Genomic DNA, 19,641 nt, shown 5'->3' on the forward strand with positions numbered 1-19,641 from the left:
GTTCTTAGTTTAACATTTTCTAAAATATCTATAATGTTATCTTCATGATTATGCTGAAACAACTTTAAAATACATTTTATGAATTTTAATAAAACATCTAAGTCGAAAACTATGTTGTCTCAAAGTCAAGAGGAAAATAATTTTGCCTAATTTGGTTGACATCTTTAAAAGGGAGAGCTTGAAATTATTCAGCTCTATAGTAAACTCCTCACTCCTATCCTCACCATTAGTGGTTTCTCAAAGATACTTACCAATTGGTATTGTACGGCCCTGGATCTTGTCAGCCCAGCCTGCGCAGTAGCGCAATGTTTTGATGCAGCCTGCTAAATCATTCAGATATGCATTGGAATAGAGTTTTCCACCATTCATTGACTCCATTGTCTGAAAAACATGCCAAATACTAAATCTAAAATTCCATAAAAGTTTTAGATTAAAAATACGTAAATATTTTGAGTAATCATGTGCTAGAGAATTTTTGAAATAGAAGAAATCTTGACATCTTGCCTAACCTCCACTTTTTAAGAGTTAAAATGGCTTCCTTGAGGTCAAATAGCAAGATCTGGGCACAAAGGGTAGTGAGATTCTGATTTCTAAACCCTAGTGCTCTTTCTGTCTCATTTTGAATGTTCTCCTGCTAACCAACTTTCTAGGAATTGGTCACAATTTGATATATACATAGCATGTGAGAATGAAACCTAGTCTTCTAACTCATATCAGAATTCCAACAAGATTTCTCTTATTTTGTAATCAACTGTGGGTGACAATTTAGTGTCCGTGACTATTAATGATGCCTCAGTATTCATTTTTAATTTTTGCATTCCATCTGGATATATAAGTAACTCGTGGATTTTTCATCCATGAACTTCCTTTATCAGAATTTTAATTAGGAAATTACCAGTGTTGCCATTATTGTCATAATTGCCATTTGAATGGTCAGGTAAAGTTCAACATTTTCTAGTCATGTGCCCTAACCATTATAAGATGACCTATCTCCCCTTTGGCTTCTCCTCTTAAGGAGGACCTTAAGCTCTTTGAGATCTAATATTCTGCTGGGGTGGTTACCAGGCAGAAATGCACAGGTGATGAACTGTTAAAGCTATTTGCTTCTGTACTACACTCTCTACCATATCAAAATTTAACCAAACGTGACTTTTGGATGCCTGTACGTTTCCCCCCCTAGGATCTTATGCTGACAGGCAGTCAGCAAATCAGATAATTGAGAAAAACCAAGTTTTAGCATTTTCTTCTTTCTTCCTGCAGGTCATTTTTATTACTATAGTTTTATGGCACATAGTTGCTCATTCTGAATTTTTGCGTATTTCAAATTATGTTGAATATTTGAGTAATAAATGGTTCTTTGATTAACCATACTTGCTATTAACCATACATGCTAATGTTGATTTTTTTTTTAAATGTAGACTTCTTTGTTACAGACACTTTCAGATTCTAAAGATGAAATTTGCTCTGAAACCTGATCTTGGTATTGGTTTATTTTAATTGGCTTCATCATAATGCCCAATTGAGATGAAAAAAACAAAGAAATACCCTCCCCCAACTATATTATGCTCTGACTCATCTAACTGCTAAAATATAAACAAACAAAAACAGTATTCATAAAAACATAATTTTGATAAACCACATTAATAATTGGATTATTTTTATTCTTTGCCTTTTTCACCTGTAAAAAGAACATCATTTAATTATGACCCTTGTGAACAGACACATTTCAGGAGGAAAAAAACGTAACCATTTATTAAATATCTTAGTAGGCTAGACTAATGAGAAATAAGATTTATTTTAGAGAAATATTTTGGGCACCCTTAACAAACTTGAGTTTTTCCATCAAAAGAGTTCAGTGGTCAAATGCTTGAAAAAACCTAATATATCATTCTAGGAGACTCAAACTTCATGTGATCTTATTAAAGCCTCTGAGAAGTTTTAAGGTAAAGAAATTTTTAAAATTTGGTTTAACCTGGGTTTGCCAAAGTTTAGGCCATAGAATCTATTATGGGAACAGAAATTAACATCATCCAGAATTGAAGTGCAGATTAGTATTTGAGAATTAGTTCAATGTTAAGGGGCCTATACATTGGGACAACAAATGTTTTCATTTTGTTTGTAGAGAGCATATAGGGATCACTAAAACCAAAACAACCTGCCATTTCAAACACTGAATGCTTTTGAGAGCTCTAGCTACCCATCCAGCTTGGATAATACTCACTGCCAGGAGCAGACGATCTCTTTCGATTAAATCAGCCAACTTGTATAATAGTCGTCCCCTCTCAGAAGCATCCATAGTACGCCATGGAGATCCAATCTGAAAAGCCTGTCTTGCAGCCTTCACTGCCTTGTCAACATCCTCCTGTAAGTTAAAGGGAATTCAATTCAGTAAGCTAAACATATTAGGAAAGCAAATTTAATGCCAATAACCCTGTAAAATAGACTGTAGTGCCTCATAAGCAGACACCGTGTCTCCATTATCCCAAAGTCTAGCACACTGTACACATTCAACTACTGTATGTTGGAATTACTCCTGCTGAATAATCTTTACCATGATGATCTCCACACACCCACCACATGCTGGATTTCCTAGAGTATAAATGTTTTATGGTTTTAATAGTTGCTATCGTCTGAGTGCTTGCCCTGTTTCAAGTAATGTTCTGGTGACTTTATACCTATTAGCTCATTTAATTCTCAATACTTCTATGGCACAAATATGTTCCCCGTTTTATAGATGAATAAATTAAAGCAAAGAGAGAGGGGAGCTTTGCCAAGTTCAATAACTAAAGGTGGCTGAACCGAGTTTTAAACGGAGCCCATCTGACTGTAGAATCTTTGCTGTTCACCACGTGTTATACTTTCTTAGTGACTGGGTTATTACAGGAGCTCCAGGTCAAGCTCAAGATCCAAAATAGTGAGTATCTTCCTTGGTCTCTGGTGATGCAACAGCTTGTCTGCTTTCATGAAGAGCCTATTGAAGGGTGAATAAGAACTTTTCTTTGCTGTTGAAGAGTAAACCTTACAAACATGTGCTCATTCCTCTTGTGCAGAGGGAAAAGGGCATAGAGATAGTGGAACTAATAGAGTAGGATGTGCATGTGACAACCTCTCATTTCCCAACTGGGTACAAAGAGATCCTTTTAAATCCCTAATCCGGTAAAGAAGTTAGTTTCTTATTAAAGATGCACGGCTTAAACCTACATTAATTCAAGCAAAAGTCACAGAGTAAAGTGACTCCACACTCAGTCTAGTCTCCTTGCCTTCACTCTCATAGTGCCTTCACTCAATTTCTTCTTTCTCTGTTGTGTTTTCTACACCAGGTATATTCTCTGGTTCTTTTGCAATCCACCTCAGTTACAAATATCGCCGTGACCACTCCATTCCCCTGCAGATCCCTGTTCAGACCTCTTCTGAGCTCTTACAAAACATACCTGCCACTACTGCAAACACCATAAAGGCATATATCATTCCAGCATTCTTTTGTACATAGGACTGGCCACTGCATGGAATTGTATAGCTCCACAAATCGTGGCTACATCACAGGCTAGTAGGTTGCAATATTTTGCAGGAGACACAATTCCCTTTAAGAATTTGGGGAGATAAAAAGTAATGACCCTAGATTTTTTTTTTTAAAGTTGTACACAATTAAGCTAAATCCCATCTAAGGATGATATCTTCCCCTCAAAAGAACCTCAAATTAACATCCTCCTCCTTAGGCTGTATTCAATCAAGAAGACCCACACTTACAAGTCTGTGAATTCAAATACAAAAAAACCACTATTTTTCTAATATTTATCACCAAAATAAGATGATCTGGGACAAGGGAGATATTTTAGAAGCATAATCTGGTCTGATTAAGTAATAATATTTACTGACTACAAGCAAAGATTCTTTCAGTGTAATACATCACACACTGGTATATCTCACTGTCTAACTTTTCAGAGAATGATGATATATACAAAATATATGTATTTATTGCCTGCCTTTCCTGAGAAATACGTATACAGTGCATATTTGGGACATTCGGTTAATCACATTGATTGCTTATATTTAGACATTGTTTCATGCTACACATTCTAACCTTTTCCTAAATTTACAGAGCACTGTTTGAAAAAAGAAAAAGCAAACTACAAAAATCTGAGATTGTCAGCATGATCTGTGGATACCAGAGCTTATAAAATACATGCTGCTCTGTGTTTAAACGATCTGTATGACACAGCTTTCATTTGGATCTTTCTGTTCAGTGTCCTGCTATTGGTCTTAGCCAAATATGGGCTATCATAGGCATCTTGGCCTCCCAAAGGGATATGGAGAACTGGCTTCAAGATAAGTAACTCTCCCATATGGAAAGCACATCCCTAAAGAATGCTGCTATAAATAAAGATGTTCTTGTGATTATGTCCTTTGGATCATGCCCCCACTTTCCTCACATCTTATATGTAATCTTGCAGATGCAGAAATAGAGTAATGTTAGTTAAGATACAGTTTGATGGGAAAACAATCCAGATTTGAATTCTGATTCCTCTTCATTAGCTATGTAAACCTTGAGGCATCTAACCATCCATCCATCTAGCTAAAGATTTAATAAATATTCCACTCTGCAGAATTCTCATCATCCCTTTGCCAAAGACAGCAGAGTGAAGTAAGAAGATTGTTCTTCTGGAATATTCAATCAAATGGGAGAGACATACAATCAAACCACTACCCCAAAACATTATTATAACCCACGAAATATGTTGTGGCATGACTTCTCTAAGGTTCGGCTTTCTTTTCTTTAAAATCAAGGTATGTTGCTGGGTGTGGTGGCATGTGCCTGTAGTCCTAGCTACCCAGGAAGCTGAAGTGGGAGGATCGCTTGAACCTAAGAGGTGGAGGTTGCGGTGAGCTGAGATTGCACCCAGCCTGGGTGATAGAGTAAGATCCTCATCTCAAAAAAAAAAAAAAAGAAAGAAAGAAAAAAAGAAATTGGGGTATGTTACCTCACAGGGCTGTAATGAAGATTAATAAGATAACACTTCAGCATTTTCTATGTTAGAACGTTATGTATTATTCAATGGTGGCAATTGTTACTGTAGTCCTAGTAGTCAAAACTTTAAATTTTAATATAACTTTCAGCAATTTCTCTCCCTCTCAATAGAGAGAGATTCACTCTGTTGCCTAGACTAGTGTGCAGTGGCACAAACATGACTCACCAAAGCCTAGACCTCCTGATGAGCCTCAGGTGATCCTCCCACCTCAGCCTCCGGAGTAGCTGGGACTACAGGAGTGCATCACCATGCCCAGCTAATTGTTTATTTTTAGTAGAGATGAGGTCTTGCTATGTTGCCCAGGCTGGTCTCGAACCCGTGGGCTCAAGTGATCCTCTCACCTCGATCTTCCAAAGTGCTATGATTACAGGTATGAGCCACCGTGTGCCTAATTTTTTTGTAGAGATGGGGCTTTGCCATGTTGTCAAAGCTGGTCTCAAATTCCTGGGTTCAAGCAACCTGGCTGCCTCTGCCTTCCAACGTGGTGGGATTACAGGTACGCAGGGATCGCCGTGTCCAGCAAGTTCTAATGTATTTTAATCCTTCCTTTCAGTTTTCACTGCCCTGAACAATTTTAGGCCCTATTATTTCATATCATCAATACTTTCTCAAATTCATTCTCTTCTCTCCTCAAACTATCTTGGCTACTATCACCAGGCTAATCTTCTGCAAATAATTTTATCTTATTACTTTGTCTTTCAAATGTTTACAACTGTTCCCTTTTGTCTACAGTCTCAAGATCAAAGTCCTCTGCCTGGTTTTCAAGGCCCAGGATTTTCAGACCACATCTCACCTATCCAAACTTAGTGTTTACATTTTTTGTACTCTGTCTGACCCAACTCCTTCTTACCTTTGTGTCTGTAGTTCTCCTTGCCTAGAATATTCTCCCAGTATACTCCCTTACTTTTTAAAATCCTATATATACTTTAAGACCCAGCTCAAATATCAATCTACCTAAAACCCTTGCCAGACTAATCCAGCTTGATGATGGCTACTAGCTAAGAGCCTACTAAGCTCCAGACACTAAGGAAAGTCCTTTAAAGCCCCATAGTTACTCTTATTATTAAGTATCATGGACCTTGGTTTATAAATGAGTAGACTATGGCTCATGGATATGAAATCTAGCAGACAGTAGAATCAAACTTTGATCCCACATCTGACTACAAAATCTAGTTCTTACATCTCTGCAAGGCTGCCCTAATAATGACCTCCTTTGCAATAAGTATATACTGCTATTTGTTTTATAAGCTATAATATTTCTTATAATTCTGGGTCTACAATAGGCAGTAAATAAATTTTCAATAATTTGGTTACCTGTTTTATAAACTCATCATGTTGTACTGATTTTATATAAGGGGTGCCTTACATAAATTTAACTACATTGGCATTTACATAATAAATAATATTCTAATAGATTCCATGATATAACAAAACTTATACATTATTCAAAAACTGTTAGACATAAGAGTTATTGTTTTCTTAATTCCAGGACTAGCATTTTTTTTTTTTTTTAATTTCAGAACTGGAATTTTCAGGGATATAATTCTTTAAACAGAAAACAATTTGGTACATTAACTCAGATTTGCCACCATCAATAACACTTTTGCTTATAGCACTGAAAATGCTCCTTTTTTGAAGTAAGGGCCACAAGCTGAATGTAAAAAGACACTTCAAATGATGATGAGATATCAAATGTCTCCTAAAGCATAGTTAAGGAAGGACTGAACTCTTCGATCCCTCTCAGATGGTACATTTCCATATTAAATTCATTCAGAGATGGAGAAAATAGTTATCAGACCAGTTTTACTTTTACACCTGTCATAGGCACTTACTTTAATGGACATTTACTTTTATCCCCAGCAATTATTTGTTAGGTCATGCCTTAGTATTAAAAGCAGTTTTCAGGATTAGTCAATATAGCCTAAAAGAACCACTGAAGTGAAAAGAAAACAGTTCCCTCCCACATCTGTACTTTGCTTTGTAACCTCCATTTGTTCTTGCCCTTCCTCTTTTCTTTATAATACCATTGAAAGGCGGTATATAGCCCATTATTAGCCCCATTCTACTTATAAATTAAATCCCTAAAACCTCTTGGCTCATTATCTAAAGAGTCAGATACAGAATATTAGGTTTACTGTGACTATGTAATTTACTAGATTTGTACCTTTCACTAAGCAATGTCAGAGTTTACCATACATTTGTCAGCAAAATTGTGAGAACAGCAATAATTATTTAAAAATAAGTTTTAAACTAATTCTAAAAAAGAATATAAGAGTGCTAGATGTTCAAACAGTGGTTTACCATGAACAGTTTATACCATAAACATTTTAGTTTCAGTGATCAGATGACCAGCCAACTCAATTGGCATTGTGACCTGATTTGAAGCTTGGGTAGATGTTAATAAGCATTCTTGATCTCTTGGGTGAGCAGTAGTAACTGTCAAGAAGCACAGAGCAAATCAGTGGCAAACATTTCTAAGGCTTCCAGTATGATCATCAGCTTTCCCTTACTATGCTTTAGGAAGGAGGTAAATCCCATAACTTCACTAAGAAAAGTCCTCAGACTGCCTGACAAGGTTTCAACTGGAACTTTAGGCACAGAGATTTGTTTTCCTAGTAAAACTAATCCCAGTGGCAAAGGTCGATGTTCAAGGCTCCAGAACTAAAACATCAAGAATATTTTTCGGTTTGTTAGTTGCAAACTGCAAACAGATCTGGTCTCCCTCTTGAACAGAAAGAAAGTATGTAGCTCTTAAGGGTTCACTCTGTCCTTGCCCTTTATTGTTTTTCTCACCTTCCCAGGCCTGCTAGAGCCACTCAAGCAACTAGAGGAACATTTGAGGTGGTGGTGTGTGGATTTCTTTAAGTCTCTGATAAAAGGCGTTCATTCTTCTTTGAAAGGTGAAGAATAAAGTTCTCTCTTATTTCTGTGAATGGCTTATATTAAGGGCACAGGCTTCTGGGGCTCCTATAGACCTTGCCAGGGATGATCAGTATTTCTCTGCCCAATTTTGGTTTGGTAACATTTCAGAGAGGTGCAGAGTGATCACCACAGTACAGTTTCCAATCACTAACTTTCTTAGGTGTCAAAACTCCATGACCCCTGTTAAATGCTAACACTTGAGAGGAGATACAATTTAACAGCTTAACACTTTAGTTCAGTGGTTCAAAATGCATTCCCCCACCTCCCTCCCAACCAACAACATCAGCATTACCAAAGAATTGGTAAGAAATGAAAATTTTCAGGTCCCATTCTAAGATTATTGCAATGAAATCTGGGGGCAGGTGGAACTCAGCTATCTGTGTTTTAACAAGCCTTCCTGGACATTCTGATGCAGGCTAAATTTTGAGAATGTCTGCCATAGTCAATAGTCAGGTTAGTACTAAATTCGTAAGGTGAGGAATGTGGAATATATGGAAATATGACGTTTGATGAAAAAGAAAAATATTTCATAGATTTGTAGAATATACTATATCTATAGTATAGTATATCTATCAGATACAGTATAGCATACCTATAGGATATGCTATATCCAGAAACCAAGGATATAAATGAGAGATGTAGTGTTGATCTCTACAAGAAACATATTGTCTCAGACAAATTAACCTATAGCTGTATAATACAAAGGTTATAATACAGGCAAATACAATGTCCTATAACCACACAGAAGAGAGTAAGACTGTTTGAGAAGGTTAGAGAAGGCTTTAAAGAAATATAAAACCCTAGCATGACTGAAGTTTTAGGATATGCCTGGCACAATTGAAGAGCTCTATATATTTAACTCCTCAAGAATTTTCTATCTCCTCATTTTACATGAAAAGGAACAGAATCTCAAAGAAGGTAAGTACAAACATTGCAAATCTATGCTCTTACTATAGATGGTGACTTGAACTAGGTCCTGAGGACTACACTGTGGACATGTACAGAGGCAGTGACTAGCAAGCAATGGTTGGAGAGGGACACTGGGCATGACGAAGTTGAAACTCTTAAGTTGATGGGGTGGTCTGGGAAAGAGGCCATAGACAAAGGTTGAGTAATATTATAAAGGACCTTTGTTTGTGGACTTTTTCCCAGAGACAGGGAGAAGCAGAATGGAGAATTCATGCTTTGGTGAACTCTTCGGTATAAAGAGAAAATCTGAATCTGAAAGCCAGTGACATTTGTCATCATTCTATTTTGTTTCTACTTCTCAAATTGTTAACCCCTGTGGTTGAACTCTGTACTCCTGTGGCTTGAGACTTCGGTCTTACTTGTTCTCATCCTACTGAAATCTGAACCCAGGGCCTCTCCTAAATCCAAAAGGGCCCCCTCAGGTCTGTCACTATCTTGGAAAAAGTCTGTCTGCATGGCCCAGTACATTGAGATTTGTGATCTCATTTTTGTGATCTCATTTACTGGGGCTAAAGTAATGGAAAAGACTGGGCAGGAGACTGGCAGGAACCTGCACTTGCCACAAGTAACTGAAACACATTGTCATAAATATTATTATCCTTGGGTGTTGCTGACTTTAATTTCCCAGTAGTCTTTTCCTGCAGCAAATAAATAAAATAAAATAAAATAAAATAAAATAAAATAAAATAAAATAAAATAAAACAGTACCTCTTCACATTACAGAAATTTAAAGCTTGGTAACCCCTGGGCAACTAAAGAACAAACAAATCATTTCAAATTAGACTTAGAAACACTTATGTGTTCAGATAAAAATTCTGAAGTTTTTTAGACTTCTCACCCAGGAGGTGAATAAAAAGTTTATTTAATATTATGCCATCTTCATTTCTTTTCTTTTCTTTTTTTCTTTTGAGTCGGAGTTTTGCTCTTGTCACCCAGCTGGAGGGCAGTGGTGTGATCTCGGCTCACTGCAACTTGGCTCACTTGAACCCTCCTGGGTTCAAGTGATTCTCTTACCTCAGCCTCCCAAGTAGCTGAAATTACAGGCATGTGCCACCACACCCAGCTAATTTTTGTATTTTTAGTAGAGACGGGGTTTCACCATGTTGGCCAGGATGGTCTCAATCTCTTGACCTCGTGATCTGCCCGCCTCGGCCTCCCAAAGTGCTAGGATATCTTACTTTCATAATAAGAAAGAATTTATTGTTTTTTTTTTAATGGAGCTTCACTCTTTGTTGCCCAGGCTGGAGTGCAATGGCACTATCTTGGCTCATTGCAACCTCTGACCCCAGGGTTCAAGCAATTCTCCTGCCTCAGCCTCCCAAGTAGCTGGGATTACAGGAACCCACTGAGAGACAGGACTAGCTGGAATTTCCTAGGCCAACTAAGAATCCCTAAGCCTAGCTGGGAAGGTGACCACATCCACCTTTAAACACGAGCTTGCAACTTAACCCACACCTGACCAATCGGAGAGCTCACTAAAATGCTAATTAGGCAAACACAGGAGGTAAAGAAATAGCCAATCATCTATTGCCTGAGAGCACAGCAAGAGGGACAAGGATCAGGATATAAACCCAGGCATTTGAGCCGGCAACGGCAACCTCCTGTTATATAGGGGAATGTTTTCACTCCATTTCACTCTATTAAATCTTGCAACTGCACTCTTCTGGTCTGTGTTTTGTTATGGCTCGAGCTGAGCTTTCGCTTGCCGTCCACCACTGCTGTTTGTTGCCATTGCAGACCTGCCTCTGACTTCTATCCCTCCAGATCCAGCAGGGTGTCTGCTGTGCTCCTGATCCAGCGCCCACTCCCAATTGGGCTAAAGGCTTGCCATTGTTCCTGCATGGCTAAGTGCCTGGGCTCATCCTAATCAAACTGAACACTAGTCACTGGGTTCCATGGTTCTCTTCTGTGACCCACGGCTTCTAATAGACCTATAACACTCACCGCATGGCCCAAGATTCCATTCCTTGGAATCTGTGAGGCCAAGAACCCCAGGTGAGAGAACACAAGGCTTGCTGCCATCTTGAAGTGGCCCACCACCATCTTGAAAGTGGCCTGCCACCATCTTGGGAGCTCTGGGAGCAAGGACCCCCGGTAACATTTTGGTGACCACGAAGGGACCTCCAAAGCAATGAGTAATATTGGAGGATGTTGGTCTGCCTGGAGCCAGCTTCCACTTTCAGTTTTCTTGGGGAAGCTGAGGGCTGACTAGGCAGAAAGCTGTTGTCCTGAACTCCTGGCAGTAGCCAGTTGAGATCATGGCACAACCAGAAGTCTCTACTCAACAGTCGCCCATGCGTGTGCCCCTACCTTCCCTTCTGACCCATACCTCCTGGATCCCGACCACGATTTTCTTGAAAGCATAGCCCCCAGATTCTCCTTACCTCTGAATCTACTTCCTCTACTCCCTGCCTCCTAGGTACTAATGGTTCGGACTTTCATTTCCTCTAGCAAGTTGTACCTTGAAAGGGATCTAAGGAAGCTCAAGGCTGCATCCTTAGGCATCTAGGCTATAAACCCAGGGAGTCTTATCCCTGGTGTCCCTCCCGATTTAGGTATACAGCTGTCAACATGGGCAGTTATGTAGGACCCATTCCCCACCACCCTTGCCAGGGCCCCAAGTTTGTAATGGCTGAGAGAGAAAGATGGAGGGAGAGAGAGACGGAGGGAAAAGGAGAGACTGAGGGAGAGAGGGAGACACGGAGAGAGAGAGAGAGAGAGAGGGAGATGGAGAGAGAAACAAAGAGGGAGTCAAGGAAAAAAAGAAAGAAAAAGAAATAGTAAAAATTGTGCCCTATTCCTTTAAAAGTCAGGTTAATTAAAAACCTATAATTAGTTATTGAAGGTCTTCTCCGTGACCCTATAACACTCTGATATTACCTTGTTGTTAGTGTAAACAAGGGCATAGCCTGAGAACACTGAGGCCACGGGCAACCGGACAACTGGACAACCGGGATTTTTCCTATCAAAAAATCCTTAACCCAACAGATTTCCTAACAGGGGATTTAAATCTTAATTACCATACGAAGGTCTGATCAGACCTAAGAGGAACTCCCTTCAGGACAGGATGACAGATGGTTCCTCCCAGGTGATTGAGAAAAAAACCCAATGAGTATTCAGTAATTGATACGGAGACTTTTGTGGAAGCAGTGTTAAAAAAAAATTGCCTAATAATTGGTCTCCTCAAATATGCGAGCTGTTTGCACTCAGCCAAGCCTTAAAGTATTTACAGAATCAAAAGACTATCTCAATCCCAACTCAAAAGGTTAGCTACACACTCTCTGAAATGAATTTGCAAAAGAACTGTTATTTATAGGAATGCATCTTGATGGGGTAGCTGGGTTGTTATGAAATGCTCAGGAACCCAGTCCAGCTCTAGGGCTCACCCCTGAGTGCACAGGCAATATTGGGCATGATGGTAAAGGACGACTAGAATCCAGCAGCCCAGACCTCTTTCTTTGTGGTCAAGAAAGGCGGGAAAACAGGTGCAGGACTGCTACATTGGTGAGCGTAACTAATCTGATAAGCAGAGGCCCATGGGTGGTTATGCACCCTGGAAAGGAACTCACCCCTGAGTGCAAAGGCAATGTTGGGCACGCTGATAAAGGACCACTAGAATCCAGCAGCCCAGATCCCTTTTTCTATGGTCAAGAGAGGTGGGAAAACAGGTGCAGGACTGCTACATCGGTGAGCATAACTAATCTGATAAGCAGAAGTCCATAGGTGGTTACGCACCCTGGAAGGGAATAAGTGTTAGGACAACAGAGGATGCTCTAGGACTAATGCTCATTGGCAAATAACTAGGGGTGCTGGCATCCCTATGTTCTTTTTTCAGATGGGAAACTTTCTCCCCAAGGCAAAATGCCCCTAAGATGTATTCTGGAGAATTGGAACCAATTTGACCCTCAGACGCTAAGAAATGACTTATATTCTTCTGCAGTACCGCCTGGCCACGATATCCTCTTCAAAGGGGAGAAACCTGGCCTCCTGAGGGAAGTATAAATTATAACACCATCTTACAGCTAGACCTCTTTTGTAGAAAAGAAGGCAAATGGAGTGAAGTGCCATATGTACAAATTTTCTTTTCATTAAGAGACAACTTGCAATTACGTAAAAAGTGTGATTTATGCCCTACAGGGAGCCCTCAGAGTCTACCTCCCAACCCCGGTGTCCCCCTGACTCCTTCCCCAACTAATAAGGATGCCCCCTTCAACCCATTCGGTCCAAAAGGAGATAGACAAAGGGGTGAACAATGAACCAGAGAGTGCCAATATTCCCCGATTATGCCCCCTCCAAGCAGTGGGAGGAGGAGAACTCGGCCCAGTCAGAGTGTATTTACTGTTTTCTCTCTCAGACTTAAAGCAAATTAAGATAGACCTAGGTAAATTCTCAGTTAACCCTGATGACTATATTGATGTTTTACAAGGGTTAGGAAAATCCTTTGATCTGACATAGAAAGATGTAATGTTACTGCTAAATCAGACACTAACCCCAAATGAGAGAAATGCTGCCATCATTGCAGTCCGAGAGTTTGGTGATCTCTGGTGTCTGAGTCAGGTCAATGATAGCATGACAACAGAGGAAAGAGAATGATTCCCCACAGGCCAGCAGGCAGTTCCCAGTGTAGACCCTCACTGGGACACAGAATCAGAACATGGAGATTGGTGCCGCAGATATTTGCTAACTTGCGTGCTAGAAGGACTAAGGAAAACTAGGAAGAAGCCTATGAATTATTCAATGATGTCCACTATAACACAGGGAAAGGAAGAAAATCCTACTGCCTTTCTGGAGAGACTAAAGGAAGCACTAAGGAAGCATACCTCCCTGTCACCTGACTCTATTGAAGGCCAACTATTCTTAAAGGATAAGTTTATCACTCAGACATTAGGAAAAAACTTCAAAAGTCTGCCTTAGGCCCAGAGCAAAATTTAGAAACCCTATTGAACTTGGCAACCTCAGTTTTTTATAATAGAGATCAGGAGGAGCAGGCGGAATGGGACAAACGGGATTAAAAAAAGGCCACTGCTTTAGTCATGGCCCTCAGGTAAGCGGACTTCAGAGACTCTGGAAAAGGGAAAAGTTGGGCAAAATTGAAAGCCTAATAGGGCTTGCTTCCAGTGTGGTCTACAAGGATACTTTAGAAAAGATTGTCCAAGTAGAAGTAAGCTGCCCCCTCGTCCATGCCCCTTATGTCAAGGGAATCACTGGAAGGCCCACTGCCCCATGGGACGAAGGTCCTCTGAGTCAGAAGCCACTAACCAGATGATCCAGCAGCAGAAGTGAGGGTGTCCGGGGCAAGTGCCAGCCCATGCCATCACCCTCACAGAGCCCCGGGTATGCTTGACCATGGAGGGCCAGGAGGTTAACTGTCTCCTGGACACTGGAGCAGCCTTTTCAGTCTTACTCTCCTGTCCCAGACAACCATCCTCCAGATCTGTCACTATCTGAGGGGTGTTAGGACAGCCAGTCACTAGATACGTCTCCCAGCCATTAAGTTGTGACTGGGGAACTTTACTCTTTTCACATGCTTTTCTAATTATGCCTGAAAGCCCCACTCCCTTGTTAGGGAGAGACATTCTAGCAAAAGCAGGAGCAATTATACACCTGAACATAGGAGAAGGAACATCCATTTGTTGTCCCCTGCTTGAGGAAGAAATTAATTCTGAAGTCTGGGCAACAGAAGGACAATATGGACGAGCAAAAAATGTCCGTCCTGTTCAAGTTAAACTTAAGGATTCCGCCTCCTTTCCCTACCAAAGGCTGTACCCCTTCAGACCCGAGGCCCAACCAGGACTCCAAAGGATTGTTAAGGACCTAAAAGCCCAAAGCCTAGTAAAACCATGCAATACTGTAATTTTAGGAGTACAGAAACCCAACGGACACTGGAGATTAGTGCAAGATCTCAGGATTATCAGTGAGGCCATTGACCCTCTATACCCAGCTATACCTAACCCTCATACTCTACTTTCCCAAATACTGGAGGAAGCAGAGTGGTTTACAGTCCTGGACCTTACAGATGCCTTTTTCTGTATCCCTGTACATTCTGACTCTCAATTCTTGTTTGCCTTTGAAGATCCTTCAAACCCAACGTCTCAACTTACCTGGACTGTTTTCCCCCAAGGGTTCAGGTATAGCCCCCATCTATTTGGCCAGGCATTAGCCCAAGACTTGAGCCAGTTCTCACACCTGGACACTCTTGTCCTTCGGTATGTGGATGATTTACTTTTGGCCACCCATTCAGAAACTTTGTGCTGTCAAGCCACCCAAGCACTCTTAAATTTCCTCGCCACCTGTGGCTACAAGGTTTCCAAACCAAAGGCTGGGCTCCGCTTACAGCAGGTTAAATACTTAGGGCCAAAATTATCCAAAGGCACCAGGGCACTCAGTGAGGAACGTATCCAGCCTATACTGGCTTATCCTCATCCAAAAACCCTAAAGCAACTAAGAGGATTCCTTGGCATAACAGGTTTCTGCCGAATATGGATTCCCAGGTATGGCGAAATAGCCAGACCATTATGTACACTAATTAAGGAAACTCAGAAAGCCAATACCCATTTAGTAAAATGGACACCTGAAGCAGAAGTGGCTTTCCAGGCCCTAAAGAAGGCCCTAACCCAAGCCCTAGTGTTAAGCTTGCCAGCAGGGCAAGATTTTTCTTTATATGTCACAGAAAGAAAACAGGAATAGCTCTAGCAGCCCTTACACAGGTCCAAGGGATGAGCTTGCAGCCCATGGCATACCTGAGTAAGGAAGTTGATGTAGTGGCAAACGGTTGGCCTCACTGTTTATGGGTAGTGGCAGCAGTAGCACTCTTAGTATCTGAAGCTGTTAAAATAATACAGGGAAGAGATCTTACTGTGCGGACATCTCATGATGTGGATGGCATACTCACTGCTAAGGGAGACTTGTAGCTGTCAGACAACTGTTTACTTAAATATCAGGCTCTATTACTTGAAGGGCCAGTGCTGCGACTGGGCACTTGTGCAACTCTTAACCAGCCACATTTCTTCCAGACAATGAAGAAAAGATAGAACATAACTGTCAACAAGTAATTGTTCAAACCTACGCCGCTCGAGAGGACTTTTTGGAGGTTCCCTTGACTGATCTCAACCTCAACTTGTATACTGATGGAAGTTCCTTTGTAGAAAAAGGACTTTGAAAAGCGGGGTATGTAGTGGTCAGTGAAAATGGAATACTTGAAAGTAATCTCCTCACTTCAGGAACTAGTGCTCAGCTGGCAGAACTAATAGCCCTCACTTGGGCACAGAATTAGGAGAAGAATAAAAGGTAAATATATATACAGACTCTAAGTACGCTTACCTAGCCCTCCATGTCCATGCAGCAATATGGAAAGAAAGGGAATTCCTAACTTCCGAGGGAATACCTATCAAACATCAGGAAGCCATTAGGAAATTATTATTGACTGTACAAAAACCTAAAGAGGTGGCAATCTGACACTGCCAGGGTCATCAGAAAGGAAAGGAAAGGGAAATAGAAGGGAACCGCCAAGCGGATATTGAAGCCAAAAGAGCCACAAAGCAGGACCCTGCATTAGAAATGCTTATAAAAGGACCCCTAGTCTGAGGTAATCCCCTCCAGGAAACCAAGCCCCAGTACTCAGCAGGAGAAATAGAATAGGGAACCTCATGAAGACATAATTTCCTCCCCTCAGGATGGCTAGCCACTGAAGAAGGGAAAATACTTTTGCCTGAAGCTAACCAATGGAAATTACTTAAAACCCTTCACCAAACCTTTCACTTAGGCATTGGTAGCACCCATCAGATGGCCAAATTATTATTTACTGGACCAGGCCTTTCCAAAACTATCAAGCAGATAGTTGGGGCCTGTAAAGTATTCCAAAAAAATAACCCCCTGCACTGCAGGCCATACATTTCAATCCCTGTATCTTTAACCTCCTTGTTAAGTCTGTCTCTTCCAGAATCGAAGCTGTAAAACTACAAATGATTCTTCAAATGGAGCCCCAGATGCAGTCCATGAGTGAGATCTACCACGGACCCCTAAACCAGCCTGCTAGCCCATGCTCCAATGTTAATGACATTGAAGGCACCCCTCCCGAGAAAATTTCAACTGCACAACCCCTACTATGCCCCAATTCAGCAGGAAGCAGTCAGAGCAGTTGTCGGCCAACCTCCCCAACAGCACTTGGGTTTTCCTGTTGAGAGAGGGGGACTGAGAGACAGGACTAGCTGGAATTTCCTAGGCCAACTAAGAATCCCTAAGCCTAGCTGGGAAGGTGACCACATCCACCTTTAAACACAAACTTGCAACTTAATCCACAGCTGACCAATCAGAGAGCTCACTAAAATGCTAATTAGGCAAACACAAGAGGTAAAGAAATAGCCAATCATCTATTGCCTGAGAGCACAGCAGGAAGGACAAGGATCAGGATATAAACCCAGGCATTTGAGCCGGCAACGGCAATCTCCTTTGGGTCCCCTCCGCTTATTTGGGAGGTCTGTTTTCACTCCATTTCACTCTATTAAATCTTGCAACTGCACTCTTCTGGTCCATGTTTTGTTATGGCTCGAGCTGAGCTTTCGCTCGCCGTCCACCACTGCCTTTTGCCACTATTGCACACCTGCCACTGACTTCCATCCCTCCAGATCCAGCAGGGTGTCCGCTGTGCTCCTGAACCAGCGTGGTGCCCATTGCCACTCCTGATCGGACTAACCACTTGCCATTTTTCCTGCATGGCTAAGTGCCTGGGTTTGTCCTGATGGAGCTGAACACCAGTCACTGGGTTCCATGGTTCTCTTCCGTGACTCATGGCTTCTCATAGAGCCATAACACTCACTCCATGGCCCAAGATTCCATTCCTTGGAATCTGTGAGGCCAAGAATCCCAGGTCAGAGAACATGAGACTTGCTGCCATCTTGGAAGCGGCCCACCGCCATCTTGGAAGCGGCCCACTACCATCTTGGGAGCTCTGGGAGCAAGGCCCCCTGGTAACACCACCACCATGCCCAGCTAAATTTTGTATTTTTAGTAGAGATGGGGTTTCACCATGTTGGTCAGGCTGGTCTCAAACTCCTGACCTCAGGTGATCTGCCCACCTCAGCCTCCCAAAGTCCTGGGATTACAAGCTTGAGCCACTGAACCCGGCCAACCGTCTCTTACTTGCATAATAATCACAAGGTGAAGTAGTAGCCCTGCTAGGCACAGGTTATAGTGTCAGAGGAACAGCATTTTAATAGTGATGTCATTATTTATTAGTGATGTCACCTTGAGTAAATTACTCAGCCTTTCTACTCTGCCATTTCATCATTGTTTGTAAAAATGACTCAAAATAGTACCTCCCCTATAGGGTTGCTTTAAGTTTTAAATGAAGACAGCGTTTAGAATTTGAGAACAATTTTCACTACATAAAAATTGGTTTTTGTTGTTGTTTCCATTATTAGCTGGAAAATAACAACACTTTTCATTTGTTAGTCAATTTAAGTTATTCTACAATTTAATTTTTAAAGGTGTTGAATAATATTAATGCAGTGATTTTTAATAAAATAACCTGGTAATATATTGTTTTAAAAGTTCTATAATAACTTTTAGTTTTCTCTAGCAACATAAAAAGAACAATTTCACATGAATAAAGGATTTCTCTCATTTTTCCTTTTCTTTTTTTTAGGCTGCAGTGCAGTAGTATGATCTCGGCTTACTGCAACCTCCACCTCATGGGCTAAAGTGATTCTCCTGCCTCGGCCTCCTGAGTAGCTGGGATTAGAGGCATGTGCCACCATGCCTGGCTAATTTTTGTATTTTTAGTAGAGATGATGTTTCCCCATGTTGGCCAGGCTGGTCTCGAACTCCTGACCTCAAGTGATCCAACTGCCTTCGCCTCACAAAGTGCTGGAATTACAGATGTGAGCCACAGCGCCCAGCCGAGGATTTCTCCCCTTTATAACATATGATCAATCCCTTTTTATATAGTCTGTAAAATAAATCTATATACTATTTCAATTGAAAATAAAGGAAAATGATGTGAAAAAAATCACCATGACACCCAGAAGCACAGGTTTATCATTATTACATAACTACAGAGCATTCTTTTTTTTTTTTGTAACAGAGACAACTTAGACAATTTTCCTAAGCTGCCCCAGAAACTATATTTTCGTGGCATGTCTTTTGGAACTTGCAATGGGGTTCAGGAGCTCAGAATGGCAAAAAAACAAGAAACCTGGCATAAAATGAAACTAGTGTTCAGAAACTCACCTTATCTCCTTCTTCTACCTGGCAGAGCTCCTCCTCAGTTGCAGGATTAAAGACAGGAAATTTCTTGCCACTCACTGAATCATGCCATTCATTGTTTATGAAGATCTGTAGATGAAGAGAAAATACATAAAAGGCACATAAATATGCAGCAAATTTTGGAAATTTTCATAAAGTTAAACTAAAGCATTTCACAATGCGTAAATGATGTGCATCTCTTCATCCCGCAAAACTTTCTGGCTGTTTAAGACATTTTGTGTTCACATGCATACCCATGTACTAAAATGAAGTACATAATGCTTTTAAGTTTAAGGTATGCAGTCATTTCAACACTAGAAAATACATAGTGGAGAAAACAATCTAGAAAATTATGCTTTTACCTGAAATGGCCATGAATTTGAGGCAAAAGCAAAGGCTTTTGTGGGCTTGGTCTTTATTAATGATTGCTTCTATTTTCCACTTTAAATTCTGAACATCCTCATTTTGGGCTACTTGTGAT

General features: G+C 40.8%; 1 protein-coding gene across 1 annotated transcript in view; it reads right to left on the minus strand.

The window, feature by feature from the left end:
- ALDH1A1 (aldehyde dehydrogenase 1 family member A1) overlaps positions 1-19,641 on the minus strand; it is a 60,166-nt gene that overhangs the window by 27,681 nt on the left and 12,844 nt on the right. The window contains exons 2-4 of the mRNA XM_023213291.2: positions 19,146-19,250; positions 2,222-2,362; positions 252-381 (exon numbers count right to left, since the gene is read on the minus strand). Coding sequence (XP_023069059.1) covers positions 252-381; positions 2,222-2,362; positions 19,146-19,250 — 376 coding nt within the window. The remainder of the gene's footprint in view (positions 1-251; positions 382-2,221; positions 2,363-19,145; positions 19,251-19,641) is intronic.

This window comes from Piliocolobus tephrosceles, chromosome 14 (assembly GCF_002776525.5).
Source record: "Piliocolobus tephrosceles isolate RC106 chromosome 14, ASM277652v3, whole genome shotgun sequence".
Taxonomy (NCBI): Eukaryota; Metazoa; Chordata; class Mammalia; order Primates; family Cercopithecidae; genus Piliocolobus; species Piliocolobus tephrosceles.